This window comes from Corythoichthys intestinalis, chromosome 16 (assembly GCF_030265065.1).
Source record: "Corythoichthys intestinalis isolate RoL2023-P3 chromosome 16, ASM3026506v1, whole genome shotgun sequence".
In the NCBI taxonomy this organism is placed as follows: domain Eukaryota; kingdom Metazoa; phylum Chordata; class Actinopteri; order Syngnathiformes; family Syngnathidae; genus Corythoichthys; species Corythoichthys intestinalis.
The window spans coordinates 50,019,330-50,031,563 of NC_080410.1; the positions used below are offsets into that span (position 1 = coordinate 50,019,330).

At 41.4% G+C, this 12,234-nt stretch overlaps 1 protein-coding gene across 4 annotated transcripts in view; it reads left to right on the forward strand.

Moving 5' to 3' along the window:
- cyth1a (cytohesin 1a) overlaps nucleotides 1–4,744 on the forward strand; it is a 72,459-nt gene extending 67,715 nt beyond the window's left edge. For all 4 annotated transcript variants that reach the window (XM_057860914.1, XM_057860912.1, XM_057860913.1 and 1 more), the window contains exon 13: nucleotides 3,942–4,744. In XM_057860914.1, coding sequence (XP_057716897.1) covers nucleotides 3,942–4,020 — 79 coding nt within the window. In that variant the 3' untranslated portion in view covers nucleotides 4,021–4,744. The remainder of the gene's footprint in view (nucleotides 1–3,941) is intronic.
- The last annotated feature ends 7,490 nt before the right edge of the window (nucleotides 4,745–12,234 follow it).

Below are 12,234 nucleotides of genomic sequence, written 5' to 3' on the forward strand. Positions count from 1 at the left end.
CGCTTATTCATTTTGTTGAAACAATTGCTAATAACCTGACTTTTAATGATTCAATTAGTTTCAGAAATGGCTCATATGAAAGCTAAGACCCTCCCAAATGATGTTGAATGTACAAAAATATTTGTTTCACTGAAAAAAGATATTTTATGAAGACATTTTTGGCAAGACAAAAGTTTTGTCGCCTACAGAAAGTAGTGTGAAAATTCAACAAAAAATGCTCTTCAAATACAAAAATATGTTACATAACATAAGCGAATGAAGTAGTTGTGCTGTGAGATCCAAATTTAATATTTTGTATGACTTCCATGGATTTCGGCAAGGATTCATACAATTTATTGATGAAGTCATCAGGAACATCAAAGAAAGCAGTCTTGCATGCCTCCCAGAGTTCATCAACATTCTTGGGTTTCGTCTTCCATGCTTCCTCTTTCATCCTGTTCATGTCTGGTGACTAGGCTGGCCAGTCCTGGAGGATCTTGATCTTCTTTGCCTTAAGGAACGATGTAGCACCATCCTGCCGCAGAATTTGTCCCTTTTTATGGTTATGAATGTAAGAGGCAGCTAAGATTTGTTAATAGTTCAGACTATTTCTGTTGCCTTCCACCCTGCAGATCTCTCACACACCCCCATACTGGATGTAACCCCAGACCAGGATTTTGCCACCACCAAAGTTCACTGTTTTCTGAGTGAATCTCGGATCCATGCGGACTCCAGTAGGTCTCCTGCAATGTTTGTGGTGTAATTCAATGGAAGATTCATCTGAAAAATCCACCTTTTGCCACTTTTTCAGCGTCCATCCTTTTGACAGACTGTGGGCCTTGGCAAATGCCGCACGTTTTTTTTAATTGTCTGCACCCTGAGAGATCTGCAGGGTGGAAGGCAACATAAATAGTCTGAAATAGCAACAAATCTTAGCTGCCTCTTATATTCCTAACCATAAAAAGGGACAAATTCTGCAGCAGGATGGTACTTCAATCTGTACCTCAAAGTTCCTCAAGGCAAAGAAGATCAAGATCCTCCAGGACTGGCCAGCCCAGTCACCAGACATGAACAGGATGAAAGAGGAAGCATGGAAGACGAAACCCAAGAATGTTGATGAACTCTGGGAGGCATGCAAGACTGCTTTCTTTGATGTTCCTGATGACTTCATCAATAAATTGTATGAATCCTTGCCGAACCGCATGGATGCAGTCCTTCAAGGCCATGGAAGTTCTAAAAAATATTAAATTTGGATCTCACAGCACCATTACTTAATTCACTTTGTCTTCATGAAATTATGAATCTTTTTTTCAGTGAAACAAATACAGTGGGGCAAATAAGTATTTAGTCAACCACTAATTGTGCAAGTTCTCCCACTTGAAAATATTAGAGAGGCCTGTAATTGTCAACATGGGTAAACCTCAACCATGAGAGACAGAATGTGGGAGAAAAAAAACAGAAAATCAAATTGTTTGATTTATAAAGAAGAATATTTGCAAGTCATGGTTGAAAATAAGTATTTGGTCTATACCAAAAGTTCATCTCAATACTATGTTATGTACCCTTTGTTGGCAATAACGGAGGCCAAACGTTTTCTGTAACTCTTCACAAGCTTTTCACACACTGTTGCTGGTATTTTGGCCCATCTCCTCTAGAGCAGTGATGTTTTGGGGCTGTCGTTGGGCAACACGGACTTTCAACTCTCTCCTTACATAAGAACGGGGAGCAAAAATCCCAGAACCACACGGGGGGACCTAGTGAATGACCTACAGAGAGCTGGAACCACAGTAACATAGGCTACTATCAGTAACACAATGCGCCGCCAGGGACTCAAATCCTGCACTGCCAGATGTGTCCCCCTGCTGAAGAAAGTACACGTCCAGGCCCGTCTGCGGTTCGCTAGAGAGCATTTGGATGATCCAGAAGAGGACTGGGAGAATGTGTTATGGTCAGATGAAACCAAAATAGAACTTTTTGGTAGAAACACAGGTTCTCTTACTTGGAGGAAAAAGAATACTGAATTGCACCATGCCCACTGTGAAGGATGGGGGTGGAAACAGCATGCTTTCGGGCCTTTTTTCTGCAAAGGGACCAGGACGACTGATCTGTGTAAAGGAAAGAATGAATGGAGCATGTATCGAGAGATTTTGAGTGAAAATCTCCTATCAGCAAGGGCATTGAAGATTAGATGTGGCCGGGTCTTTCGGCATGACATTGATCCCAAACACACAGCCATGGCAACAAAGGAGTGGCTTCGTAAGATGCATTTCAAGGTCCTGGAGTGGCCTAGCCAGTCTCCAGGTCTCAACCCCATAGAAAAATCGCGGAGGGAGTTGAAAGTCCGTTTTGCCCAACGACAGCCCCAAAACATCACTGCTCTAGAGGAGATCTGCATGGAGGAATGGGCCAAAATACCAGCAACAGTGTGTGAAAAGTAGGGTTGTTCCCATCAGGTTTTTTTGCTCCCGATCGTTTTAGTTTCAGTATCTGCCGATCCCGATATTTCCCGATCCGATTGCTTTTTTTTTTTTTTTTTTTGCTCCCGATTCAATTCCAATCATTCCTGATAATTTTTCCCGATCATATACATTTTGGCAATGCATTAAGAAAAAAAAATGAATAAAACTCGGACGAATATATACATTCAACATACAGTACATAAGTACTGTATTTGTTTATCATGACAAGAAATCCTCTAGATGGCATATACATTATTAACATTCTTTCTGTGAGAGGGATCCACGGATAGAAAGACTTGTAATACTTAAAGATAAATGTGACTTTGTATATTGTGACTAAATATTGCCATCTAGTGTATTTGTTGAGCTTTCAGTAAATGATACTGGAGCCATGCCCAAATGCATGATGGGAAGTGCAACCATGACTGTGCGTAGTGGCACCAATTGATATATCTTCTCTGCGTTGGGAAGTAACATAGGGTGTTAAGGATAAGATCAACTCCACTACCGTTCTTCCCCACATTGCTTCCCACAATATTTCTAATTTTTGAGAGGGATTTTAAGGCTTTAGCCAGTTAAAAAGAGGCTCCAAATACTGCCAAAATTCTCTCTACTCATTTTATGCTGCCTGTTAGCTCTATATATAGGTAAAATGGCGCCATTATAGATTGAACGCGACAATGCGTGAGTGGGTCGTGCAGCGCATGCGTAAATTGCATTAAATATTTTAACGTGATTAATTTTTTAAAAATGAATTACCGCCGTTTACGCGATAAATTTGATAGCTTTACTTTAAGCCAAAACTAAAGACTCTGGATTAATGAAGACGTTTTGTCTGTAACGTTAAATACAATTAGGAAACGATTTAATAAAAAAAAAAATATATATATATATATATATATATTTTTTTTTTTTTTTTTAAAAAGGCATGTCCGATATTTTTTGCCGATTCCGATACTTTGAAAATGACGTGATCGGACCCGTGAAGAGTTACAGAAAATGTTTGGCCTCCGTTATTGCCAACAAAGGGTACATAACAAAGTATTGGGGTGAACTTTTGGTATTGACCAAATACTTATTTTCTCCCATGATTTGCAAATAAATTCTTTAAAAATGTGATTTTCTGTTTTTTTTTTTTTCCACATTCTGTCTCTCATGTGTCTGTCACCCTTAACCATGTTGACAATTACAGGCCTCTCTAATATTTTCGAGTGGGAGAACTTGCACAATTAGTGCTTGACTAAATACTTATTTGCCCCATTGTATATTTTGCACGTTCGACATGATTTGGGAGGGTCTTAGCTTACATATGAGCCATTTCTGAAACCAATTGAATGATTAAAAGTCAGGTTATTAGCATTTTTTTCAACAAAATGGATAAGCGACAAGACTTTTGTCAGGGTCTGTCCTTTTAATAAGGGATTTTAAGTTTTGCTATTTAGAATCACTGTTTGAAATGTCCCGAATGATGGCAAATTATGACAATTTGATCGATGTCCGCAGGGCCGCCATCAGCAGGGACCCCTTTTACGAGATGCTGGCCGCCAGGAAGAAGAAGGTTTCATCCCTGAAGAGGCACTGAGTAGCCGCTCCTCACCTCTCCTAGCTCGCCAATTTGCACTCCAAGGTGCAGATACCGGACTAGTTTTTTGGACTCCACTGCTCACAAAAAGCAAAAGGGTGTCTAACAAACTAAAGAGTCTCTTAACGCATCCACCCGGCACGTTGAGCTCAGCAGGTCTGAACGCGTGTCAAAAAAGTAGTTTGTGAGGAAAAGAACCTTTCCCAAAACGCCTGGTTGCAGCTTTACTCCCTTTTTATTTGCTTTTATATTAAAACGTTAAGGAATGCCAACAGTTGAGACGTCAGTGAAATACTCAGGCCCTTATTTGGTATTTTCAAGAAAATGCTACTGGTTAGCGATAATAAATCACTCCCTTATGCTAATATTAATAGCTATAGCACAGTGCTACGGGTTTTTTTTGTTATGCACAAGTTGCATATAGAAGGGCCACTGATTGATGTTCTCAGGTTTATAACCAAAAACGTGGTTTTTACGATGACGAGTGCCTGATGTTTCTCTCCAATTTCACTCCTTTCGGTGCACTAACACTTAGAGAAAACAATCATATTGCTAGTCAGTATTGGTATTATTTATCGATCTTGTTGTACATACTTAAATGTATAGTGAGTACTTGTTTTTTGACTATTAGTCATGCCATTTTTTTTTTTGTAACCCTGTTTTAAAAAAATGATCTATTGTTGCCATTTAATCATGTTAAAATAAAAAATGGATCTGTCTAGAACAGTGTGCCTTTGGTATAGTGTCTGGTGTGTTGTTGAAAATAATCCACGTTCACCTAGTTCAGTCTTTTTCAACCGGTGTGCCACGGAACACTAGTGTGCCGTGAGAGATCGTCAAATGTGCCGCGAGAAGTTATCCAATAACGCTTTTTTTTTTTTTTTTAATGTCATCAGGCGGACTTTGTAACAATCACCTCCTTAAATGGTGTTCCTCCCGACATCCACCACACGGTGGCGCTGCTTTATTTACATTGAATATGTTCTCCTTCTGTTGCTGCTTACGGTTATGTAGGAGTTAATCTGCGAACGCTTGTGTGTGAACCGCTGAGCTCCCGAGTGACGAGTGGTTGGATTTATTTTTTATTTTTTGGGGGTGAATAAATGTGCATAAGTTGAAGCTTCTCTCCTCTTTGTTACATTTATGCAAGCCTCCTACCTACCACGCATTACAAGTAGCAGTAGGAAAGGAGTACGTAGGTAAAAGGTTGATGTCGTGTGCAAGTGAGCAATGTATTGCTCGTGTCGCGTTCAAACTCTGCTCAGATTTCTGGCCATCATCCATCTTGCTGCCTGCGATAATGTGGACCCCAGCACGTCTACATCATTTGATTAGAATCGTCAAGTGTCAATAATATATAAACGAAAGTGTCCTTTCCTTTTCATCAATATAGTTGAAATTCGCCTCCCCAGTCAAGCCGCACGGAAACAGTGACAGCCAAAACAAGTGCTACTCGGCCAATGCTGCCTCACGTGCGCCAACCGGGAAGGCGGAACTTCGCGCGTTCTCTTATTTTAACCCTTTGTACTGACTCCATGTTTCAAAACTTTGAAGAAGACTCACCGAAAATACGTTGACAATTTATTCGTCAACAATGGTCAAAAACAAGGCAAAAACAGACGATGGAGGGACCATTCTGGATCCAAAGCAAGGCTACATAGAAAATGTTTCCGAGCAGCAAATCTGTCTTATCTCAGTGTCCAGTGTTTTTTAAGTCCGTGGGCTGGCTGAAGGTGTGTCCGGGCGTTGCTTTGAGATCATCCCTCTCTGGCCGGTTTCGGGTTGTTTAGGTTCGTGGGTGGATGGGATGTGGTTGCCACAGCAACCGATGCTGGTCTTGACGTCACAAGCGCCTGCTATCAACTTTGTTATCCGGGCTGGCACTACTTGTTTTAGGACAAAGCGCGCTGGTCTTTGTCCTTGTTCGTTTGTCGGGAGGACTGATTGCCAGAGTTGGTGCGTCAATCTTGCTCGTGGCGCACACGTTTGGGTTTCTGTGATAAGATGGCATTGTGTATCTATTCTGTTTCTTTAAACTATGGTGTGCTATTTATTTTACATTAGGTGTGTTAGAGTAGCACAGTCCTACAGTGAATATGAGAAATGATACTATTCCCTGATTGATTATATTACGTGTGTTCGAATAATGCAAACAGTTAGACGGATCCTACGAGAAACGGTACCATTTTTCCTTTTCCCCCTCATGAGCGCCGATAAGGTGATTCACTTTACTGTGTTCAAGGCCACTGAGTGGAGTCTGGCTAAACTATAGTTAAATGAATGTGTTATACTAATGCAAACAATTATATGGTGTGTGCGAGAACGGTCCCTTTTCCCTTCAATATGCAGGGGTGAAAGTGTGCCAGAACGGTCAGGAACGCAGTTCCGGTATAAGATTCATCGCCAGAACGCAGTTCCGGTATAAGATTCAGGGCCGGAATGCTGTTCCGGTACACTGTGCTTTGATGAAAATATGACAGCAACTGTCAAAACGCTATGTAAACAACAAGCATAATAAAGTGCTAATGTAGTGTAATCCGTTTCTACCAATAATTATTGATTTTATTCCACGGACGGCATGGAGGTTTCCCCAGCTGCTGCAGTTATCTGAGTCTGACGATGATGAGTCATGTCAATGTGCGAACGCACGTAGCAAAGCAAAACGCCTGGACTCATTTATCCGTTCAATTGGCTGACATACTGACATGTGATCAGCAGAGATGGTTAGCTCTGATTGGTTCAAATGTGCATGTTTTCTGGAACAGCAAAAGAAAAAAGAAAAGCTTGAATTGATGCGACAAAAAAAAGGCAATGCAACATAAAATGGATCAAATCTGTAAGAGCCATGAAAGAGTTGAGGAGGCTTATTTATCATATTTAGTTTTATTTGCTCTGATAGGGAGGTTCAGAACATCTTAGCTGTCAATGTGCAATTTGGACTTATATTTGTTCATGTATGTTAGGCTACTTATTCATTTCCTTATGATTTAAAAAAGTCAATGTTTGCGTAATCTTCACAATGTATTCCAAATAACTTTGCATAGTATAAGTCATTTGTACTTATTTTTCTGAATGTATGTTACTTATATGATCTTTATTTTTTTTTTAAAGTTTATATTAACTTCAATATTTAATATACACTCACCGGCCACTTTATTAGGTACACCTTTCCAACTGCTCGTTAACACTTAATTTCTAATCAGCCAATCACATGGCGGCAACTCAGTGCATTTAGGCATGTAGACATGGTTTAAGACAATCTCCTGCAGTTCAAACCGAGCATCAGTATGGGGAGGAAAGATGATTTGAGTGACTTTGAACGTGGCATGGTTGTTGGTGCCAGAAGGGCTGGTCTGAGTATTTCAGAAACTGCTGATCTGCTGGGATTTTCACGCACAACCATCTCTAGGGTTTACAAAGAATGTTCCGAGAAAGAAAAAATATCCAGTGAGCGGCAGTTCTGTGGGCGGAAATGCCTTGTTGATGTCAGAGGAGAATGGCCAGACTGGTTCGAGCTGATAGAAAGGCAACAGTGACTCAAATAACCACCCGTTACAACCAAGGTAGGCAGAAGAGCATCTCTGAACGCACAGTACATCGAACTTTGAGGCAGATGGGCTACAGCGGCAGAAGACCACGCCGGGTGCCACTCCTTTCAGCTAAGAACAGGAAACTGAGGCTACAATTTGCACAAGCTTATCGAAATTGGACAATAGAAGACTGGAAAAACGATGCCTGGTCTGATGAGTCTCAATTTCTGCTGCGACATTTGGATGGTAGGGTCAGAATTTGGCGGCGTCAACAACATGAAAGCATGGATCCATCCTGCCTTGTGTCAACGGTTCAGGCTGGTGGTGGTGGTGTGATGGTGTGGGGAATATTTTCTTGGCACTCTTTGGGCCCCTTGGTACCAATTGAGCATCGTTGGAACGCCACAGCCTACCTGAGTATTGTTGCTGACCATGTCCATCCCTTTATGACCACAATGTACCCAACTTCTGATGGCTACTTTCAGCAGGATAATGCGCCATGTCATAAAGCTGGAATCATCTCAGACTGCTTTCTTGAATATGACAATGAGTTCACTGTATTCAAATGGCCTCCACAGTCACCAGATCTCAATCCAATAGAGCAACTTTGGGATGTGGTGGAACGGGAGATTCGCATCATGGATGTGCAGCCGACAAATCTGCATCAACTGTGTGATGCCATCATGTCAATATGGACCAAACTCTCTGAGGAATGCTTCTAGCACCTTGTTGAATCTACGCCACGAAGAATTGAGGCAGTTCTGAAGGCAAAAGGGGGTCCAACCCGTTACTAGCATGGTGTACCTAATGAAGTGGCCGGTGAGTGTATATCTTATGTTCTTAAGTAGTTAAAGTGATCCTCTAACTGAAATACACACTGTTCTCTTGTTTTAAAATATGTTGTTAGAAACACATAAAATGTTAAATCAATGGCAATATTTTATAATATTTAGTATATTTTGACCGTTAGTTGGCGCCATGGTTTGTGGACTCGGAGTGATGACGTCATTGGGATCTTTCCAAATGTGTAGCGTGTTCAACAATTGCTTATTGGTGCCTAAACTCGCAAAGTTAAATGCCACGATGTACTGCTTTTGGATGCAATTTCCAGTCAAATGGAAACAAGGGGAGTGAAGTGAGTGGTCAAGGTGGAATTATTATTTTTAGTGAATAAATGTACATAAGTGGAAGCATCTCCCCCTTTTTGGTCCCTGTATGCACGTATCCTATCCACCACGCGTTACAACTGGCGCCCAAACATTTTTCCTGGATCCTCAGTCAAGTAAGGGATCCGTCTATTTTCTGGATCCGACGGTCCCACGGCGTCTGCAATATTGGTTTCGGATCTGTCCATTTTTTGATTCGTCGGTCCCACAACGGCTTTTAGGATCAGTCTATTTTGTGGAATCGACGTCTGCGACATTGCTATGGGATCGGTCTAATTCCTGGATCTTCGAGTGAGTAAAAAACGTGGATTACTATTGCTATCTTTTATGTTGACTATTCTTCGTGGGAGTTTTCCCCAAATCATACTAAATAATTAAAGCACTATGGCACGCTACAGTGACGACAGTGACTCTGACGTGGACCTCACAACAATGTTGGCAGTTCGTCAGGGAACGTTTGTTTGCTTACTGCTGAGCTCCCGAGTGAAGAGTGGTCAAGGTGGAAATATTTTTAGGGAATAAATGTGCATAGTCGAAGCTTCTCCCCTTTTTGGCACTTTTATACACGTGTCCTAGCTACCACGCGTAACAATGTACAAGACATGGATTACACAAGGTGTGCTCTTTGGCCTGTACTGTATGTAAAGCACACGACAGCTCTGGATGCTAACAATCTACATAATTATATTGGGATAAGTTTGAAAACGCAATATGCTTACCTTGAATATCTGCTCATAAAACCGGACAGCATACACTCTCGCTCCCAACAGGACTCTCTCGCATCACCAGTTTTGCCCAACTTTTGTCTTATCAGGTATTTGCTGCACGCATTTTTCCCTGAAGCTCATCTTGTGAACGACCGACAGTCAGAGGCGGACTGGTAATCTGTAGCTTCTGGAGGATCACAGAACGGCCGGCCTCTGGACGGCCGGCGGCCGCCATACACACATCCTTGTTTTTATCCCCCTATCCTCTATGATTATCTACAGTTCGCACCTGATCCGACAGGTGGCAGCAATGCGCCTGGCTGTTAACCGCCAATCTGATAGGAGGAGAACGAAGAAGTGGGCCATTCCCGCAAGGCGCTGTGACTCTGAAAGACTTGCTGTGGCCCACGAAGGGGCAGGATAGAGCGATAAGAGCTTTGGCGGACTTTCTAGTTGCCACCGGGCTGAGATGGAATGAAGAGGGTTACTTGTTAGGGATATTGGCAATTGTTATCCACCAGGAGGCTACAATTTAAATGAAATAAATGGCAACTAAAGGGCTAGTATTTTAGCTGTAAAACAACGTATGCACACGCAGCAGCAATATTAATTTAGAAGAAATATAACAAAATATTAATAAAATGAATGATTTTACTTTAGAGTTTATGTAGTTAAATTGATATGATATATATTTTTAATCATTTATATAACGTTTTGTTTTCTGGTTAATACTTTCCAATGAAGGTTATGTATACAGGATTTGTCTTGAAATGTTTATTGTATTTTCATTGAAATTTATTATTTGTGTGGCAAGATTAATTATGGCATAAACAATGAAGTCATTTTATAGACACGGGATAGGTGTTATTATAATCAATTGGATACATAAAACTTGCTTTAAAAAATATTTTTTTTCATTTGTTTATTCAGGTTGATCATATAGTTAGGGCAGAAGATGAATCCAACTCAGTCCAGCCTTGCAGTACTTTGAGCACCCCAAGTCAGACAGTCACAGTCTAGACACATTTTCTTCATTTTTCTCTCAAAGTGTACAAAATTGATGCATTTCACAATGAAACATAAAAAAAAATTCTCCTGGGGGGCATGCCCCCGGACCCCCTTAGAGGGTCTGTGTTTCCCTTCGTACAGCGATTCTTTTGGGCTGGGCTGAGTCAAAGTCCAGGGCTGCTTTTTAGTCCCAGTCCGCCCCTGCCGACAGTGCTGTCCTGCTCTTCACTTTTCGGATCTGGTTCAAATAGGAAGGGTAGAACTGATGACATGTTGGGAAAGCTAACGAGTGACACGCTGGAATTTCGGCCACGGGACCGGTGACGTTACGCACTGCGACGTAACAAGAATGACGACCTATCACTTAAAATAATTTTACAAACTTTATTAAAACAAAAACATTAAGAGGGGTTTTAATATCAAATTATTATAACTTATACTAACATTTAAGAATTACTTGTCTTAAAAATAGAGGATCCCTTTAACAATTGGCAATTATTAACAATTCCATTTTCATTTGCAAGGGTCCATTTTGTTAAGGCAGTAGCTTATCCCTCCCCCAGCCTATATGCAGACTATGCAGCTGCTTAGGGCCCCTGACCACTAGGGGGTCCCCAATCTGGCAATTGTTTATTTTTTATTTTGTTTACTACAGTTTGCTTTAGATGACTATTGTGAGTTTTGATACTTAATTTTAAGCTTAAAAAAATAAAAGTTATTCCTTAACTTCTTTCTTTTCCTCTTTTAGAAAATGGTTTGGCGCTATCTACTGCAAGTACTGACAATCACTAGGGGGGGAGAAGTTTGAAGTATGCAGTGCAACAAAATCTGATTAATATACAAAATATGGACGTATGGGTTGGATTGCAAGTATGGGTTTCACAGTACACTGTGATGAAATGGTGGGCCAAAAATATGGGCCTACTGGCATTATTTAGCTTAGGGCCCCCAAATGGCCTAGCCCGGCCCTGCCCTCAGGCTGTTGACTTTTGGGGAGAGCTACATACTATCCAGCCCCAGGAAAACAGTGCATCACAAAAGTGAGTACACCCCTCGCATTTCTGCAGATATTTAAGTATATCTTTTCATGGGACAACACTGAGAAAATGACACTTTGACACAATGAAAAGTAGTCTGTGTGCAGCTTATATAATAGAGTTCATTTATTTTCCCCTCAAAATAACTCAAAATATAGCCATTAATATCTAAACCCCTGGCAACAAAAGTGAGTACAACCCTTAGAAAATATGTACATCCCTAAATGCAGGGGTGAAAGTAGGCCAGAACGGTCAGGAACGCAGTTCCGGTGTAAGATTCAGGGCCAGAACGCAGTTCCGGTAAACGGTGCTTTGAATCCAAAAATATGACGGCAACTGTCAAAATGCTATGTAAAAAAAAAAAAAAAAAAAAAAGCTAAGCTGCCACAGATGCATTTCATCTCCAAGAAAAAAAACAATCTACCAATATCAGATTTACATACACAAGTGTTAACAGCAGACCGGGGTGGTGGTCCCCCTTTTTAAGAAGGGGGACCGGAGGGTGTGTTCCAATTATAGAGGGATCACACTCCTCAGCCTCCCTGGTAAAGCCTATTCAGGGGTGCTGGAGAGGAGAGTCCGCCGAGAAGTCGAATCTCGGATTCAGGAGGAGCAATATGGTTTTCGTCCCGGCCGTGGAACAGTGGACCAGCTCTACACCCTCGGCAGGGTCCTCGAGGGTGCATGGGAGTTCGCCCGATCAGTCTACATGTGTTTTGTGGATCTGGAGAAGGCGTTCGACCGTGTGCCTCGGGGAGTCCTGTGG